Source organism: Bos taurus, chromosome 6 (assembly GCF_002263795.3).
Source record: "Bos taurus isolate L1 Dominette 01449 registration number 42190680 breed Hereford chromosome 6, ARS-UCD2.0, whole genome shotgun sequence".
Classification (NCBI taxonomy): domain Eukaryota; kingdom Metazoa; phylum Chordata; class Mammalia; order Artiodactyla; family Bovidae; genus Bos; species Bos taurus.
In genome coordinates this window covers 93,188,746-93,208,969 of record NC_037333.1, presented here as the reverse complement: position 1 = coordinate 93,208,969, position 20,224 = coordinate 93,188,746, and the positions used below count along the sequence as shown (strand labels likewise).

Here is a 20,224-nt window from a genome sequence, read left to right as displayed (position 1 = left end):
CTAATGGTTGGGGTAATGTCTCATTCATCTCTTTTTCTTCCTCTGTAGCAGCTGAACCAGGGTCTTATTCAATATGCATGCTCACTTTCTATGTGTTGAATTCTAGTGTTGGAAACAAGACTGTTTACATCAAATTGTAATTATCAAATCAACTTCCAGCAAGTAAGCATGGAGTACACTGTACTCTAAGTATAATGCAAGGCAGTATACAATGGCCAGAAATAGTGATGCCAGAAATACATACTAACAAAGGCAGGCTGGAGGTGAACTACACACATGATATGCTGCCCCCGGCACTTACTAAATCCCAGCTTTGGTCTGATGAAGTCAGAGACGATGGGCTTACCTGGTGATGCTGTGTGCTCCAGGCGGCCCAGCTGGGGCTCTCTGATGATTCGGTAGACCAGTTCTGTGGGTTCCGCCTCCTGGTCAGTGGCAGAGAGTTGCAGAGTGGTGATCTTTTTCACCGAGTTTTCATCCAAGAACAGCCCTTTATTGGTGATGATGACTGGTGGGGATTTGTCTTCTGAAAATGTCAGAAAGAGTAACATGAAATGTGATCCTTTGGCTACCTGACGTGAAGAACTGACTCATTGGAAAAGACCCTGAATGCTGGGAAAGACTGAAGGCAAAAGGAGAAGGGGGTGGCAGAGGATGAGATGGTTAGATAGTACCATCGACTCAACGGACAGGAATTTGAGCAAATTCCAGGAGGTAGTGGAGGACGGAGGAGCCTGGCACGCTGTAGCACACGGGGTCACAAAGAGTCGGACACAACTTAGAGACTGACAACAACAGCAACATTTTACGCTTCCTTTTTTTTCAATTCTGGGCCTAGTGTCCAGGAGTAAAATCAAAATAATCAACATAATCCCCAGGTCTGACTCTCAGAGAGTACATCAAAGAGCCACAGCATTGCACAACAGAGTTGAAAGGATTTCAGATTCCCACACAAGCCCTTAAAGAAAAGGCTCAGGCCTCAAGGTATGCACCACATGACCTCAGAACTGCTGGAGAACTTTCAAACACCCAATGCCCCCTTACCTGAAACACTGATAGAAAATGACTGGCCGATCAGTTTGTTGCCTTCTCCATCAACCACATCAAATTTAAAAGCAAAGTTCCCACCAGATTCTCCTTTTCCATGACTGTATTCTATAAGGCCTATAACAAGGACAAGAAGATCACAGTTTGCTATTTTGTGTTTTCTGGCCTTATTTCTGAAATATTAGGTGAGAATTCAATGGGTATTCACACCAATGAATCAATTACCCCCCCTCTCACTTTGATATTGCCTTTGACATTTTAGTCTAATGTTTTCATTTCCTCCCTTTCGTCTAGTGACTTCCTCATCATCAGTGACTTCATGATAAAATCACCCTAAGCAGCAAGTGGCTTTGCTTACAGCTGAGGCTCAGCATCTGTGGAAGGCTCCAAGGAAGCCTCATGAATCACAAGGTCAGCAAAACTGCCCATGTGGAAATGGGCACTGACCAGACCCACATCACCGGTGCAGCCCTGTTATCTATCCATGTCACAGGGCAGGAGGACAGAGAGGCACAGACCACATGCTCCCCTAAGGTGTCACTCCCGCTTCCCAGTCTTAAATCATTTTAGGAAAGGCGTGGGATATAACCAATCAACAAAGAAACAGATAAAATGAATAAACTCTACCTAGACGTCAATTGGACCCAAAGGGAAAAACCCAATATGTTATATTTTTGTTAAACCATAGCATTACTTATAAGGATCTAGCAATGTAAATATAACCAAACATCTGGGAAGAAGTCCCTGCTCTCATATTCTAAAAAGGGACACTGAAGCAAGGAATAACTAAGGAATTATTCCACTCCCTTCACTAAAGTACAGACAGGTCCAATGATATTTGGGCTGCTATCAATTCTAGGCATGAGTGCACAGACAGGACCTGTATTCTGGTCCTAGGGGAGCATGCTTCCACTTCTAAATGGAAATTGCACATCATCACCTGACATTGGATTACTTCCCTCTCAATATGTAACTTCTTTTCCTTTCTTATCCCTGAAAGCACTGTACGGTAACTACGTAGCATTTAACATTTATGCTTTCACATGACATCAGCATTTCCTGGAGAAGGGATGAGCTATGTAATCTCCCTGAGGCAGCTCCGATTTATGCCCTTCCATTTTGCTTAGTTCATTAACTTGTGCTCTTTGGGGAGCTGGAGAGAGATATAAATTGTTCACCTAAGGCAGGCATAATTTTCACCTTAATCCATCCCAATTCACTTCTTTTTTCTCTCTCTCTCTCATACACTTTTTAGCATCACAGCAAGTCAAAATGATTTTTTCCTCTATAATAGCCCTCAGTTTCATCAAGGCTATGTCAAAGCATGAGAACATTTTAGTCAAGAAGGAAAGTTTTTTTTCAAACCAAAAAACTGAGGAGACAAGTAAGAATAAATGAAGCTATAACTCAGCTCTTAATTCAAAACAAGAGTGTGCAGTTTGCTGCCATTGGCTACCAAGCACCAATTCCCATTTGACTACAGGGGGTGGAGTTTCTGGAAGTCTGGGTAGGAGAAGTGCCTGACCTTGACTGATGTCAGCCTGGGTGAAACTTTGGATGGGGCCTCTAGTGGAGATCTGCTCCAGGCTGTCACGCTTTACCATCTGCAGGCGCCCTACTCCAGGGTCTTCCTTTAAGATGTACATCACCTGGTGGTCATCTGAGTCAGGAGCCGTCACTTTCAAGTGCCAATCTGTGATGGTTGCTACGGACCCTGGAAGAGAATGGGAGAGACTAGGTCTTTCCCCATTTTTGCTTCTGGAGAGCAGGTCAAATGATTTTAGGAGACTGGAGACTAAAATTATCACACACTCCCCGATCTAAGGAAGTATCAGCTATAGGACTTCTGAGGTGGTCCAGTGGCCAAGATTCCATGCTCCCCAATATAGTGGCCCAGGGTTTGATCCCTGGTCAGAGAGCTGCTGCTAAGTCACGTCAGTTGTGTCCGACTCTGTGCGACTGCATAGATGGCAGCCCAACAGGCTCCTCTGTCCCTGGGATTCTCCAGGCAAGAATACTGGAGTGGGTTGCCATTTCCTTCTCCAATGCGTGAAAGTGAAAAGTGAAAGTGAAGTTGCTCAGTTGTGTCCGACTCTTAGCGACCCCATGGCCTGCCACCTACCAGGCTCCTCCGTCCATGGGATTCTCCAGGCAAGAGTACTAGAGTGGGTTGCCATTGCCTTCTCCAGTCAGAGAGCTAGATCCCGCATATTGCAAACTCCACATGAAACAATGAAGACCCAGCTCAGCCAGATAAATAAATAAAATAATTTCCTTCCTTAAAATAAAAAGAAAATATCAGCTGCTTGCCCTTCTGGTTCCAGCTGAATACATTTTAATTTCCCTAAGTGAATAGTCCCAACTTCCCAATTTTTTAATCACCCCTTGAGTTTGGCTCAGCTGGTAAAGAATCTGCCTGCAATGTGGGAGACCTGGGTTTGATCCCTGGGTTGGAAAGATCCCCTGGAGAAGGGAATGGCTGTCCGCTCCAGTATTCTGGCCTGGAGAATTCCATGGACTGTATAGTCCATGATGTCGCAAAGAGTCATACACGGCTGGGTGACTTTTACCTTGAGTTTAGATCTGAGCCCCTTTTTCTTCTGATCCAATTTTACTCTGCACATGATCGCTCTCTACCTTGACTTTTCAGTTAGTACCTAAATCTATGTTCTGAACTTCTAGCTCTGTGATGTAAATGACTCTCAGAACGACAATGAGACCAGCTTGAACCTAATTTATTTACTTTCTTAAGGATCACCAAATCATTAAAAAAAACAAAAACATAAAACAGCTTTACACAAACTCACAAACATATCTAGTTGCCGTCTCACACTGAATAGTCAGAATCACTGTTCCTCAAGATAGAGGCTATGATGAGAGACACAGAGCAGAGAGACCTGAATGCTGGGTCCTGGAAGACTGCCCAGGTGCTGGGGACAGAGGCAAGGCAGAGTGCGTGTGTGCGTGCTCAGTCATGTCTGACTCTTTGCGACCCCATCGAAATGCATCTTTGGAGTCTCCTGCATTGACAGGCGGATTCTTTACCACTGAGCCACCTGGGACTGTCCCTCCTGGCAAGCACCTCTTCTCAGGGCCTTCCTCTTTGTTCTCCTCTCTAGCCCACTTTTCACATTAAAACAGTGAATTCTGATAAAGGAGGTCCTAGTTAGTTACTCATGCGTAATAGAATCTGGTCTGTAGAGTGACAGTCTGCCATGGGCCCTGAGCGTCTCTGTATGTTTGTGCTGGGTAATGCCAAGAATGCAAGGTTTGACCTCTTGTCCTCTGGGCCATTCTCAGCCAGCATCTCTGAGGGAGGAGGTGACGTCTTCCTCTGGGACACAGATCAGGTTTGCTTATCGCTACTATAACATGGAGAGTTCCCAAGCTCAGGGTTCTTCTTCTGCAATTCATCACCCTGCACACAAATGTATTCGTCTGGGCCCTCGGCATTGCCCCTGTGGGACTTGCAAGGCATTGTCACAGAGTACTTTATTACTGACCAAGGAATCTCAGCTTCCCCAGTGGCTCAGCAGTAAAGAATCTGCTTGCAATCAAGGAGATGCAGGTTTGATCCCTGGGTCAGGAAGATTGCCTTGGAGTGGGAAATGGCAACCCACTTCAGCATCCTTGCCTGGGAAATCCCATGGACAGACGAGCCTGGCAGGTTACAGCCCCCGGGGTCACAGAGTCAGACATGATTTAGGGACTAAATAAAAACAACAAGGAATCTCATGTGTTTGACCGGGATCCATGAAAGAGTAATAGGTCAACTTATTAACTTGTAAATAGGGCAAGGTTAAGTCCCAGCGCTAATACTTGAGACCTTTGGGAATCTCCATATTTTCAAATACCATTCTACCAAATATTTTTCACTACAAAATACATGTGAAACTAAGAACAGACAAGCAAACAGAAGTCCAGTGTGATATAGATGCTCTGTGGACCAAAGGTCCACTCTCTATAAGTAACATCCTACTGCAAAGTGACTCCAAGACCCACAGTTATCACAGGTCCTTCAGTGTTGTTTATTCACCAGCAAACTGTGAATGTTAGATCCTAGAACACCGTATCTAATGGTTCTTAATCACTGGTATAATCTCTCCTAGTGCATGATGACTTCCCAATTGCCTCTCCATGACTTCAAAAAAAAAAAAAAAAAAAAGGAGCATGTTGAAAATCCTGCTAGATTTTGTTGTTTGTTTCTGTAGGGTTGGTTGGGCAATGTCAATGTTCTAAGAGATCGGGACCTACAAGTGGTTGGATAAATGAATATTTTGAGGACCCTGGAAATACTATAAACTCTTCTCAGTCTTTCCTCAGATTCACAGACACAGGCATCTGGTCCAAAGAACTTCAGAGATTTCACACTTGTCATTCACAATGCTTAGTGTCCCCCAAACAACAGGTCTCCCTAAACTCTACACACTCAGTTCAAGATCCTCCCACACTGCTGACATGGAAGGAAGCATTGCACAGGATCAAAGAAGAAACCATGGCCACTCTCTTCCATGCCTATGGTACCTGCTGAGACCTGGAGGCCTCTGTTTACAGCCAGGTTGGGGATGTCACTTGTAGGCAGTTCTATATATATCTCCATCCTCCCCGTGTCTGTGTGGAGGCCATCAGTGAGGGAGAACTGGAACTCATCCACTGCCACACCTGGACCACCAGGCATGTACCCAACTAGCCCAGCCAGGATATCTTGGTAGGTGAAGGAGGAGCCCTGGGCCAAAACCCTCCCATTCTCCAGAGGTTCAGAAGCAGTTTGCCTCCAGAGCAGATGACCTGGGGAAGGAAGTAAAAAAGAAAGAAAGAAAGAAACAGTTCAGTTCAGTTCATTCACTCAGTCGTGTCTGACTCTTTGCGACCCCATGAACTGCAGCACACCAGGCCTTCCTGTCCATCACCAACTCCCGGAGTCCACCCAAACTCCTGTCCATTGGGTCGGTGATGCCATCCAACCATCTCATCGTCTGTCATCCCCTTCTCCTCCTGCCCTCAATCTTTCCCAGCATCAGGGTCTTTTCAAATGAGTCAGCTCTTCACATGAGGTGGCCAAAGTACTGGAGTTTCAGCTTCAACATCAGTCCTTCCAATGAACACCCAGGACTGATCTCCTTTAGGATGGACTGGTTGGGTCTCCTTGTAGTCCAAGGGACTCTCAAGAGTCTTCTCCAACACCACAGTTTAAAAGCATCAATTCTTCGGTGCTCAGCTTTCTTTATAGTCCAACTCTCACATCCATATGGTAGAGCAAGATCAGATCAGTCGCTCAGTTGTGTCCGGCTCTTTGCAACCCCATGAATCGCAGCACGCCAGGCTTCCCTGTCCATCACCAACTCCTGGAGTTCACCCAGACTCACGTTCATCGAGTCAGTGATGCCATCCAGCCATCTCATCCTTTGTCGTCCCCTTCTCCTCCTGCCCCCAATCCCTCCCAGGATCAGAGTATTTTCCAATGAGTCAACTCTTCGCATGAGGTGGCCAAAGTACTGGAGTTTCAGCTTTGCATCATTCCTTACAAAGAACACCCAGGACCGATCTCCTTTAGAATGGACTGGTTGGATCTTGCAGTCCAAGGGACTCTCAAGAGTCTTCTCCAACACCACAGTTCAAAAGCATCAATTCTTTGGCACTCAGCCTTCTTCACAGTCCAACTCTCACATCCATATATGACCACAGGAAAAACCATAGCCTTGACTAGATGGACCTTTGTTGGCAAAGTAGTGTCTCTGCTTTTGAATATGCTATCTAGGTTGGTCATAACCTTCCTTCCAAGGAGTAAGCGTCTTTTAATTTCATGGCTGCAGTCACCATCTGCAGTGATTTTGGAGCCCAGAAAAATAAAGTCTGACACTGTTTCCACTGTTTCCCCATCTATTTCCATGAAGTGATGGGACCAGATGCCATGATCTTCGTTTTCTGAATGTTGAGCTTTAAGCCAACTTTTTCACTCTCCACTTTCACTTTCATCAAGAGGCTTTTGAGTTCCTCTTCACTTTCTGCCATAAGGGTGGTGTCATCTGGTAGGGCAAATATGGCACTAAAACAATATGGCACTAAACATTATCTAATTTTGTCAACTTTGAGCCTGGGTAGAACGCCAAGCCCCTTGGACGTGTTGATTGCACATGCATAAGTAACCAACAAGTCAAAATTTTATACAAAAGCACAGGGTGATGCTTGATGACCTCATCTCCAAATAAAGATAAAGTTCCACTTTTCCTGATTAAAAATCTCTTAAGGGGACACAGATGGATATGGAAATACAGTGGCTTAGGAATCAAATCTCTCTCCATGAATTCAAACTCACTTCATTATCTAAGCCTCATTTTCCCCTTCTGTAGGGCGAAAGTAGCACTCTCCACTTGCTGCCTTCCTCCTGAGGCGTCTGGGATAAGACAGAGGAATTTATTTTAAACTCCATTTATGTTCAGAAAGACACTAAGCATCCTTGGGCTGAGGCATATTATCCTATTTTCAAGGGTCATGTGTATGCAATGAAACCCAGTGTTTCATTAAAGAAAGTGAAAGTGGATACTACCACTACTAAGTCGCTTCAGTCGTGTCCGACTCTGTGTGACCCCATAGACGGCAGCCCACCAGGCTCCGCCATCCTTGGGATTCTCCAGGCAAGAACACTGGAGTGGGTTGCCATTGCCTTCTCCAATGCATGAAAGTGGAAAGTGGAAAGTGAAAATGAAGCCGCTCAGTCGTGTCCGACTCTTCGCAACCCCATGGACTGCAGCCTACCAGGCTCCTCTGCCCATGGGATTTTCCAGGCAAGAGTACTGGAGTGGGGTGCCATTGCCTTCTCCAGTCAAAGTGGATGGAGGCAAGCTAAAATGTAATGACCAACAGCTTCTCTGGTGAACTCTCCATCAACAGGATAGTTTCATCTGTAAAAGGTCAATAGCCATTAGGCCACCAAGCCACCACTTAGGAGATGAAAATTGCAGAGCTTTAGCTAATACTAGGTAGGTGGCACTTAGAAAGGAAGTAGGTAGGAGATTAAACCTCTGGTGTTTTAAACCTCTAGTTTAATCAGGAAAAGTGCTTTCTTTGCAAAACAAATGAGCTCATAAAGATTACCTACCATGCCTCTAACCTGAAATGAACACCTTTTGTAATTAATTACAAGGTGGCTATTCTGCTCTTTGTATGAAATAGCCCAGGATGATCAAGCAATGATACCCCCTCCAAGAAGAGGATGTGCAGATTCTGAAAACTTGTTCTGCCTGAGGCTACATAAGAAAGCAAGAAAACAGCTGAAATTGAATTTCAGAGACACCAATTACCCAGGAGTCAGGCTTTTAGAACAACCAGGCTATGGTGACCCCAAAGAATATAAACTGGCTGTGAATTTGATTATACCTTGATGCAATGAATGGACTATACACCAGGAAGGTAGAGGAATGATCAGCTGAAATCTACGTGTTTATTCTAATAACCCATTGAGCACCTCAATTAAGAAGCTTCCCATAGCGGTTATGTCCTACCGTGGCCAGGCTTTTTTGTCAATACAAAAATCAGCTCATTATCTGGAGTGTCCAGGTCTTGCAGGCTCAAAGAAGAATTGCTTATCACCACTCCTGAGCTCAGCTGCACGCCAAGGGGCCTCAAGGTCATTCTGGGAGGCTCGTCATTCTTCCTCTGATTAAAGCATAAAATATTAGGTCTCACACAGATACTGGTTTAAGAAGAAAAAAAGAGCGCACACTATTCAAAGACAGTAACATCATCACATCAGCTTTCACCACTGAAATAGCATTTAATGTGTCATTACCTCTTATTATTATTGTTGTTGTTGTTATTGTATTTTTATTGAAATATAGTTGATTAACAATATTGTGTTAGCTTCAGGTGTATACCAAAGCAGTTCAGTTATATATTTTTTGAGATTATTTTCCATTATAGGGCATTACAAGATATTGAACATAGTTTTTTGTACTAGACAGTAAATCCTTATTGTTTATTTTATGTATATAGTTTGCATCTAATATGTCACTGTCTTTAATTCTCACTCAAAATTGTTACGTTGAAAGCTGAGCAGATCACATAAACCAGATATCCCCTTGATGGACATGCTACAGAAATCTCAAGCATTCTCCATGGGTACGATGACGGCATTTTCCAGATGCCAGAAGTATGGGCATGTGGTTAGACAAGTACAAGTGTACTGGGGGGATAAAAGGGCACATTTTTAAAAATCATAGCTGTCTTAGAACCTATGATAGAGGACACATATTTGAAAGTGCAGGTATTTAAACTGTCTGCCTGACCAGCCCCAGCAGAAGTCAGCTCCCCTCCACCCTTGCCCCCCAAGGGTGCTGAGAGCGCCATGCTTTGTTTTTTCAAGGCAGAGGGTATTCCATTCTGAGTTTTATCTTTTATCTCTCTCTCTCCTTGCAAGCTTATGTAGTTGCTCAAAAGAGAATATATACAGCATCAGGGAACACATTTGTTTAATGTTACAGTGTGATGAACAAATGCACTAAAATGTTAGAAAAAGCAAGTTTGCACATAGAACTACATACAATAATTGCAGGGAAAAATAAGCATATGTTACTTTTCATCTCATGTGAGGCTAGCAAGTTTTTTCCGTCTGTGAGAACAAAGTGTCTTCACACAGACCAGATAGATTTCATCCTGAAATGGAAATTCAGATTTCCAAGTCATACCATCTCCAAATGTCAGCCTTAATTCTACAAGTTTCCTAAAGGTCAGGGTTATGTTTTTTAAACTGACCTCTAAAACTGAAGGTCCAACTCAATTTTATTTGTTTTTGAGTTCTTTTGAACCTATCTAATGGTGGGATATTGTGGTCAAAGGCCCAACTTTTCCAGCTTCCAGAATCTTTACCTCAATGGTGATGTTGATGCTGTGGACTTCTGATCGACTGTTTCCATCACTTACATAAAAACTGAAAATATCGTGGGTTGGTTCAATGCTTTCATGAACACTCTGAAAGTAGTAAATGTAGTTTTCCAGGACATCCTGAATAGGGAACGATGCCTCTAGGTCACTGGTAGTTCCAGGGCCAAACCGATCACCTGCACCCACAGCAAGAGGAAACTTTTATCTTGATGCATAAATTCCTGCTTTCTGAGCTGAACCAGAAAGCAGGACAGCACTATCAACAGAAGATGAAAACAAGTTTGAGAATAAAGGTGGGAGGATGGAATTTGAAGACTTGGGTGGGACCCCAGTTTCCCCATTATTTCTCATCAATAAACGGGACTCAAATGAGTCGCATGGATGAAAGTACTCAGAATGCTATTAATTAATAGAGCACAGAATCAGTGGTTGTTTTGTTAGAAATATTTGACAAAATAAGTCATGGGGCAAATATTGATATAGGAGTAAAAGTTTTACACTTTAGTCAATTTCAAAACCATTTTGCAAGAGGAAGCTTTTTTCTCTACACAAGAAAGGGTGAACTGTATATCTTTAAATCTAAGAAATATCTCCTTAAGCATGTTTTCATTTGACAATTCAGGTCCTTAAGAAACCTCTAGTAACCTCATGGGCTAGTGCTCAGGCCCTGGGATGGTACAGTAGGGTCACTGTGATGTTCAGGGACCGTCCAGAGCTCAGGTGTAGTTCAGGCACTGAGATGCTCAGGTATTATTCAGAGTTTCATGGAAAGTGCTGCTTATCTCTTCTTTTCATTCCAACCCCAAAGGCCAAGGGAAAGAATAAGCACTGTCTAAATGCTGGATGACTTGCCTCTTATTTGGACTAAATCTCTCCAAATGATTGATTTTAAATGGTTACATTTTCTTCTAAAAAGAGGAGAAAAAAGAAACCCTTGTATCTTCAAACATTCCCTAGATACACATCAACAAATAAAAGTGTAGATAGAAGATCTGAAAACAATAACACTTTCTCTTTCCCTCTTCCATGGTTTTTGCAAAGATGAGGTCATATATTAAAAGGCCACTGACTTCCTAGTCGAAGACAGACAGGGTCATTTTTTGTTGACCTCCAAATTGAAAGAGTAGGAATGAAAACGTTTTATTTACAATTTGTTTGTGACAAGAATTCAAGACAAATGTTCTTTTTTTCAATGACATGAATTTTCTTAAATTTTACCCCTCAGATTTGATTCCTCTGGATACTAGAAGCATAGAGGAGTCTAAATGATTAGTGACCTGATAACCCCTAGGGCACACAGTTCAGAGTTTCCAAAAAGAATTGCTATAATTCCTTAAAACTTTAATTTTCTCTTTCTATTTATCACTATAAATGTAAGAAATATGCCATCTTTATTTGGGTAAAAAATACACTAAGTAAGTGAAGCCTAAAAATGTATTCAAAAAGAATGACATTCTATCATTAGAAAACAAGCTATTCAACAAGTGAATCTGTCACTGAAGCTTTAAGCATCAATCCTTTTGATTTTTAAAACTGCACCTTCTATTTTTTCATGTAAACCATTCTTATTAATGAGCTTCCTTGCCTTCTTCAATAGAATATACTATGTGCAAATTAAATAGTTCTTGATGTGTAGCGGCTATATCATGAACATCTGTTACTGCACTGTGCTGGAACACAGCGATGCCCAACAGGTAATTAAGGCGGGCCCCAGTTGTACACCACCCTCCATACTAGCTCAGTTGTTCAATCCGCCTGCAATGCAGGAGACCCTGGTTCGATTCCTGGGTCGGGAAGATCCCCTGGAGAAGGGATAAGCTACCCACTTCAGTATTCTTGAGCTTCCCTTGTGGCTCAGCTGGTAAAGAATCTGCCTGCAATGCGGGAGACCTGAGTTTGATCCCTGGGTTGGGAAGATCCCCGGGAGAAGGGAAAGGCTACCCACTCCAGTATTCTGGCCTGGAGAATACCATGGCTTGTATAGTCCATGGGGTTGCAAAGAATAAGACATGACTGAGCTACTTTCACTAGTTGTGCTGGTACTAAAGGAATGTAGGTTCCACGCTGTTAGATTTTATACTGAACAATATGACTTCTGTTCTTGTGCTAGTGTGAACTTAAAAGATTCTTCTTCTAATGTTTTTAAAAAGATGTCCTTTTGGTCAGCTGGACTCTGAATCTAGGTAGCTAGTTTCATTTGTATAAAATGAGACTCCATTCTGAAAGCACATGAAGCAAAGGATGGGACCTTACATGATGTGTGTTAGGACAATGATTTGCCCCCCCTGAACGTCTTTTCCTTACTTCCCATATATGGATGTGAGAGTTGGACTGTGAAGAAAGCTGAGCGCCGAAGAATTGATGCTTTTGAACTGTGGTGTTGGAGAAGACTCTTGAGAGTCCCTTGGACTGCAAGGAGATCCAACCAGTCCATTCTAAAGGAGATCAGGCCTGGGTGTTCTTAACATAAAACAGTGTTAGAAAGCCTTATCAGAAACCACCCAGAGAGAAGAGAAGGCTGGGGGCAACCATCCCTTTCTGATTCCCCACTTTTGCTTGTGCTCGCTTGTGCTCTTTCTTCTGTGAGAAACACCGTTTTCCCTCTGCCCACAGCAACTCCCACTAACCCTTCCTCAGACATTCCCGCCTTCCCAGGCAAAAGTAATTGCTCTTTCCTGTATCCTTTCTCAGTGCTTTGCTCCTTTCCCTGTCCTGGTGTTTCATGATTATAACATCAGTCTTTGTATCTGTCTCCTGCACGAGTCCAGGGCTGTTTCTTATTCCTCTTATAATCCTCTGCCTCTCAAATACTGGAGAGGGTAGCCTTTCCTTTCTCCAGGGGATCTTCCCAACCGAGGGATTGAACCCAGGTCTCCCGCATTGCAGGCGGATTCTTTACCAAATCTAACTCAGCAGCAAACAAATCTAAGGGCACATGCTGCAAAGCAAGATGGGGAAAAGACTCAAGGTTTTCTCTTGGAAAACATGACCCCTGCTAAATGAGTTTCTGGTAAAACTAGGCTCAAATCCCAGGCATCGCGCCGGCCACAGACACCTTCAGTCAATAGCCTCTCTGTGGGAGCTGCGAGCTGCACGCCAATTAGAGCCAAGTGCCAGCACTCAGGAGCCTCCCAGCAGAGGTGGCGGTATGGTCACCTGCCAGGAGCTGTCTCAACTGCCAGTCACTGTGGACACAGGGGCCTGTGGACAGTCCCCGCCTCTCTCCTTCCCTCCTCTGTGATAACCACCAAGAGCACTGGGTCCAGGGCAGATGGTGGGGGAGAGGGTCACAGACAGACGAGCACGCATTTCAATTCACGTCACATATTTAGAAAAAGCTGAGACGTCAGCTCTGGTTCAGCTAAACAGTAGCCGCCTCACAATAAAACAACAGACAATCTTATTTCCTTGACATTCAATTTCAAGTGCAATCCCCAAGCCCCTCTGTCCTAATGGCTGGCACTTTTCCCTTGTTCTAGTTTTCCCCATGGCACTGATTGACCTCCTAACATCTTCCACAATTTTCTCATTTCTTAGGTTTCTTATCTGTCTCCTCCCACCAGGATCTAAGGCACCACAAAGGTAAGGGTTTCTGTCTGGTTTACTGATCTACATGTGTGTATGCTCAGCAGTTTCAGTCGTGTCCAACTCTTTGCAACTGCATAGACTGAAACCCACCAGGCTCCTCTGTCCATGGGATTTTCCAGGCAAGAATACTGGAATGGGTTGCCATGCCCTCCTCCAGGGGACCTTCCCAACCCAGGGATCGAACCCATGTCTCCTGTGTCTTCTGCACTGCAGGCAGATTCTTTACCACTGAGCCACCGGGGAAGCCCCTTACTGATCTATCCCCAGTGCTTAAAAAAGTGCTTCACATACAGGAAATGCTCAGTCAATATTTGTTGAGTCAACAAGACCTTCCTTCCATTTCTTGGAAATGGTTCCACCCCTCTTTGGGTCTCCTTGTCCAGGTTAATTGCAGGAAGTGACCCCCCTCCACCCTGCCACCCTGCCTCTTCTCTCCAGGTCTGGTACAATTCTACAGCCAGGCTGGTACCTGTCCCCGTGTTCTCGATGCAGCCGTACTGGGGCAGGGCGCTTAGCTTAATGATGGCATCCTCCTGGAAACTGTCCTCAGCAGCAGCAGCGAAGAAATGGTGAAAAGAGAGTGGGGTCCTCCCTCCCTCGTCAACCTAAGAAAGAAAAGATTGGAGAGAGTCCTTGGGCGGTTACGCGGACTGCAGTAAAAAAGGATTGAATCGAAAACTGCTGCCTGGGGTGACCTTCCATGAGTTCGAGGAGGCAGATCTCTACAGACAAGATGAGGAATGAGCCAGCTTCTGGGGCCCGGCCATCCTTCAGCATCTCTCAGAGCCGTGCTCAGATGCAGTGATGTCCGTGTTTGCCTTCAAAGCTGTGCTTCTTCCATGATGGATCTGGTTATAAAGCAGCTCTGGCCCATTCTAATCACCCACCTTAGAACAGCTGCACGTCAGGAGGACTGCCTTCCTTCGCATCAACGTTCAAAAGTCTGCAGCTTCAGGATGATCCATTCAGTCCTCCCTTGGATACTGTGGGTGCATCCTGTCCTATAGGAGTTCCCACCAGAGATAAAGTCCCCTTTATCCCGTGAGAGCGTATGCTTAAAGGTGCAAGGGAAGACCGGGCTCACCGTACCTGAAAGCTAGTGCTTATCATTACTGTCAAAAAGAATAATAAATTGGTTTAAGTAAAAGCAGTAGCTCCAGCTCCCTTTTTCCTTTCGGGCCCTGTTTTGTATGCTAACGTTGCAACCTGAGCCGAGTGTTTTTTGTAGCCTCCTGGATATGCAACTTGACTTCTGAATGACTCTTGGCTAAATACAGAAAGATTCACAAATTATAAAGTGGAAGGTCACCCTGACTCTGAGAATGGGGACGGTGCAAACGGCTTCCCCACTGTGGATGTGAAAAGATGGGTGGAATATCAGAACCATTCAGAAACAACTGAGTTCTACAAATTTTCAGTTGCTCAAGAAAATCAGAAATCCTGAGTTTGGGGCATTATGGTACATAGAGTGGAATAAGTAAGTGAATTAACTTTTATGGAATCCCTACTGTGGGCCAGTTCTGTACTGGAGCTTTTTAATGCTATTTTATTCACCATCAGAGTAATCCTTTATGTAATAGGAATAGTAGTAACACCTTAAAAATGAAGCAACTGAGGCTAAGAAAGATTATATAATTGGTCCAAGGTCAGTCAGCTAGTAACCGAACTGGCACTTGAACTCGGGTACGGGTAACTTCATAATCGGGGTACATTACATGGACCCCCACCCTCCACACAGCAAGGAACTGTCAATATTGTTTACTGAGGTAAGTATCAACTCAATTTAAGATGTGACCCAGGACACTATCCATATTTCTATGTTTTAGTTGCTGCAAACATTAGACTATAAATACCTCAAAAAATACATCTCTACACTCCTACTACTATACACATCTAGCATAGTATACAAAATACTGTACACAAATAGATCTGTGTCTGGCACAGAAATATTTGTTGACTAATTAAATAATGTGGTTATAATGATTTGATCTTATGCATTTAATTATTTTCATCCTTTTTGAAAAACTAATGATTGAAAGCCATAATAGCTTGATTCTATGGCTTAGATAGTTGAGAGGAAGGACCTGACAGCCAGTTTAGATAGAAATCCTTCATTCACACTGGCGCAGACTCCAGCTTTCTACAGCATCCACCGTTCATTGATCTGAACTGCTTACCGTGATAAGGTCAGCAAAAGCAATGACTGGGGGTGGATCCTTGACGGGTGTGATGGTGATGGTAAACTTCTGATTGTCCAGACGGTTGTGGTCCATATCAGAGACAGAGAAGTGGAAGCTGTCAGTAACTGGATGACCACCGGTCTCAAACGCGGCTGAATACCTATAGAAGTCAAGAGAAGAATGGAATGAATGAGCTACACTGTCAGGTCAAGTCAGACGACTGAATCTCTGTTTAAAAATGGGGCCAGAGGCAACATAATCTTTCACGGGAACTATGAGTTAGTTGCTTACATATTTTAATACAATTTAAAAAATTCTGGGTAGTACCAGGTGGTTATAATACCTAATTTTCTTGTTGTTGATGTCTTCCATTGTGAAATTAGAAATCTCTGAGAGTTCTTCCACCTCAGGTCCTGCGGTTTTTAAGAGAGCACCGTACATGGGCAGAGAAGTTATCTGAATCCAGATCTCTGGGTCGGAGGAAGAATCATCCTAATCAAGCAAACATGATACAAGACATGAATGCACATTTGCAGGAAGACATATTTTCAGTAAAGATTACAGGTGCTCCTTTTTCTGCTAAATCTCCTTAAGCAATACCATGTTAAACTGCATGAAAATCTCACTATTTATTCCTCCTAAAATGTCTCTTTGACAGTCATCTTTGAAGAGTAGCTCAAGATAATAGCTTGAAATGCACTTTAAGTATGGGGCATAAAAGAAAGAGAGAAAGAAAGCAAGCCCAGTGGTTACTGTAAGAGCCACATAAAGTTTTGTTTTTATTACAAGCAGCTAGTGAAGTACAAAACATGGTCAGAAATATAAGTCATTCTTCTAGAAACACAGTTGTAGGCTTCTTCTAGAGTTTTTTAGTACAGTTTGCTTTTTAGAAAAAGGTAAAATTTTTGGAAATAGGTAAAACTCCACTGCTGCTGCTGCTGCTAAGTTGCTTCAGTTATGTCCGACTCTGTGTGACCCCATAGACGGCAGCCCACCAGGCTCCTCCGTCCCTGGGATTTTCCAGGCAAGAACACTGGAGTGGGTTGCCATTTCCTTCTCCAACGCATGCATGCATGCTAAGTCGCTTCAGTCATGTCCAACTCTATGCGACCCTATGCTAAAACGTATGATAACAATGATTTAAAAATTCAGTTTAACAAAGAATGGAAGGTAAGGACTCACTTTAAAGAGCAGTCAACACAATAAAAAGTTTTACCTTAACAGAAAAATTTAAGAAGTCTTATGAATTTCATTCTGACCAAGCCTATGCATGCTCAACCCCTGAGGTGCCCAATCCTAATGAAGACTGTTTATTTCCCTGTCCTCTGCACTGTTTATTTACTGAGAAATAAAATTGGCTTCCTGTTTCTACATGGAGAATAATTGAAGACAATAATTGAATATCTTAACAATTTCTTCTTTCTTCAAGGATATTTTTGGAAGTATCTAGAAGGGAGGCAACATCTTCTTGGAAAGATCCCGAGTCATTCATCTTTTAGACCAGTTGGCTGTGAACATGAGGGCACTCTACACTTCACCCCAGCAACAATGAAGATAAATATTGCATGACCAAGTATACTTTCACATGCAAACTTGCATAGCTATGATGCACAGTTAGCTGAGGTTGGAGATCATAAATGTGAGCACAGCTGCCTGGTGATCTGGGGGAGCAGCTTTTGGTCAGTTCTCATTTCTATCCTTGGAGACCTTTTTAAGTTGGCAGTTCAGAGCCTCAAGGCAAGATCATAGAACTTTCCATATTTCCTTACATCACTTGACAGTAACAAGGAAGGAAAAGCAAATTTATCGAAGCTGTAAAACTTCAGAAAACAGCCCCTAAATTTATACTTTAAAAGTTTCTCTATTTTTCTTTATGGGTTATCAAATACAACATGCAGGCTTCCAAAAGACTACTTGCTATAATATTACTGTGAGTAGCCTCTGAGGGGGAATTTTTAAAAGACAGCCAAGTGTTCTAAGGCACTGTCTTCTGAGATGGTGATAAACTACAAGGACAGAGCTCCTGGCTCTTGATGAGAATGAACAGCTTCTAAATTCCACATTGGCAAATTTGGCAAAGAAATGCTTATCTCATGTCAGGCCCAACTTATTATAATTTTTCAAATCTCAAGTGACTGCTGGGTTTGAAACAGTGTGAAATCAGCTGGATTTTTTTCTGAATGCTGTCATCGTTTAAAGAAACTTACTACTTTGAGATATCCAAGATACTGTGGGTGAAAAATTCTTAAGAACATAGACCTTGATTTTATGTAATTTTTCTACTCGAAGACCTTCTTACCCATTTTGTGTTAATTCACTTTTTCATTTTCTTTTTTATTATCTATACATCTATTGGCACACCATTCAACACAAGAATGGGAACTCTGATGATTAACATTTTATGCCCCTCTTTCATCCTGTCCCTGGTTCTACCATCACACCATGGATCTTGCTTTTTGACTTTCTTGAATCTCTTGGAATAGTTTGATATATTATTGTAAAGTTGTTGTTGTTGTTGAGTCGCTCAGTCCTGTCGGGTTCTTTGTGATCCCATGGACTGCAGCATGTCCTTCACTATCTCCCGGAGTTTGCTCAAACTCATGTCCATTAAGTTAGTGATGCCTCCAACCATGTCATCCTCTGTCACCCCCTTCTCAGCCTGCCCTCAATCTTTCCCAGTATCAGAGTCTTTCCCAATGAGTTGGCTCTTCACATCAGGTAGCCAAAGTATTGGAGATTCAGCATCAGTCCTTCGAATGAATATTCAGGATTGATTTCCTTTAGGATTGACAGGTTTGATCTTGCTGTCCAAGGGACTCTTAAGAGTCTTCTCCAGCACCACAGTTTGAAAGCATCAATTCATTGATACTCAAGGGTGAGAGTTATAGTCCAACTCTCATATTCGTACGTGGCTACTAAGAAAGCCGTAGCTTTGATTATACAGATCTTTGTTGGCAAACTACTGTAAAGTAGTTGCAGTATTTTTTAAAATGTATGAAAAGGGAGTTAGACCCTCCTCTTGTGGGATTTCTTTTTCTTTTCACTCAATAGACTGCTAAGATCCATGATTTTATGTTTCATGATCCATGATTTATATTCTTTTCATTCAGTAGAAGACAGCTAAGATCCATTAATTTATTTATTTTCTTGGGCTCCAAAATCACTGGAGATGGTGACTGCAGTCATGAAACTGAAAGGCACTTGCTCTTTGGAAGAAAATCTATGACAAACCTAGACAGCATATTAAAAAGCAGAGACATTACTTTGCCAATAAAGGTCTGTCTAGTCAAAGCTATAGTTTTTCCAGATGTCATGTATGGATGTGTCAGTTGGTCTATAAAGAAATCTGAATGCCAAAGAATTGATGCTTTTGAACTGTGGTGCTGGAGAAGACTCTTGCAAGTCACTTGGACTACAAGATCAAACCAGTAAATCCTAAAGGAAATCAGTACTGAATGGTCATTGGAAGTACTGATACTGAAGCTGAAACTCCAATACTTTGGCCACCTGATGTGAAGAACTGACTCCTTAGAAAAGACCCTGATGCTCGGAAAGATTGAAGGCAGGAGGAGAAGAGGACCACAGAGAATGAGATGGTTGGATGGCATCACCGACTGGATGGACATGAGTTTGGGCACGCTCTGGGAGTTCGTGATGGATAGGGAAGCCTGGCGTGCTGCAGTCCATGGGGTCACGAAGAGTCAGACATGACTGAGCAACTGAACTGACTGCAAGATCCATGAATGTTGTTTTGTGAAGCTATTGTTCATCTCTTCTGAATGTTCTCTAGTATTCCACAGAATAAGTATGCTCCAAATTATGTTATTCCATTTGTTGATGCTGATAGACACTGGGCTTGTTTCAATATTTTTGCTACTACAAAATAGTGTTACTGTTATTACAAATAGTGCTTCCCTGATAGCTCAGTTGGTAAAGAATCCATCTGCAATGCAGGAGACCCTGGTTCAATTCCTGGGTTGGGAGGCTCCCCTGGAGAAGGGATAGGCTACCTACTCCAGTATTCTTGGGCTTCCTTGTGGCTCAGCTGGTAAAGAATCTGCCTGCAATGTGGGGAGAGCTGGGTTCGATCCCTGGGTTGGGAAGATCCCCTGGAGAAGAGAAAGGCTACCCACTCCAGTATTCTGGCCTGGAGAATTCCATGGACTGTATAGTCCCTGGGGTCTCAAAAGAGTTGGACACAACTGAGTGACTTTCACTTTCATTGCTGTGAGTACCCTTGTGTATATTCTTGTGCATATCTTTTGTACCTGTGAAAGTCTCCCTTGGAAAGGAACCCAGGAGAGGAATAGTTAGGGAACATGAGCATTCATCATTACGAGACAATGTCAAATTCCTTCCCAGAGCAGTTGTTCTAATTTACAGCTCCATCATAAAAGAACCTCCTGTAGATCCATTTCCTCTCTGACATTTGGCATTTTCATATTTTAACATTTTTGCCAGTTGAATTGGTACTAACCAGCAGACAGTCTTTGCCTGCGTTTCCTGATGTCTAAAAAGGTGAATGTCTC

At 43.0% G+C, this 20,224-nt stretch overlaps 1 protein-coding gene across 1 annotated transcript in view; it reads right to left on the bottom strand.

The window, feature by feature from the left end:
• FRAS1 (Fraser extracellular matrix complex subunit 1) overlaps nt 1-20,224 on the bottom strand; it is a 534,366-nt gene that overhangs the window by 86,518 nt on the left and 427,624 nt on the right. Inside the window, 9 exon segments of the mRNA XM_059887796.1 lie at nt 347-526; nt 1,045-1,164; nt 2,573-2,761; nt 5,572-5,835; nt 8,550-8,703; nt 9,913-10,103; nt 13,985-14,120; nt 15,693-15,855; nt 16,039-16,187. Coding sequence (XP_059743779.1) covers nt 347-526; nt 1,045-1,164; nt 2,573-2,761; nt 5,572-5,835; nt 8,550-8,703; nt 9,913-10,103; nt 13,985-14,120; nt 15,693-15,855; nt 16,039-16,187 — 1,546 coding nt within the window.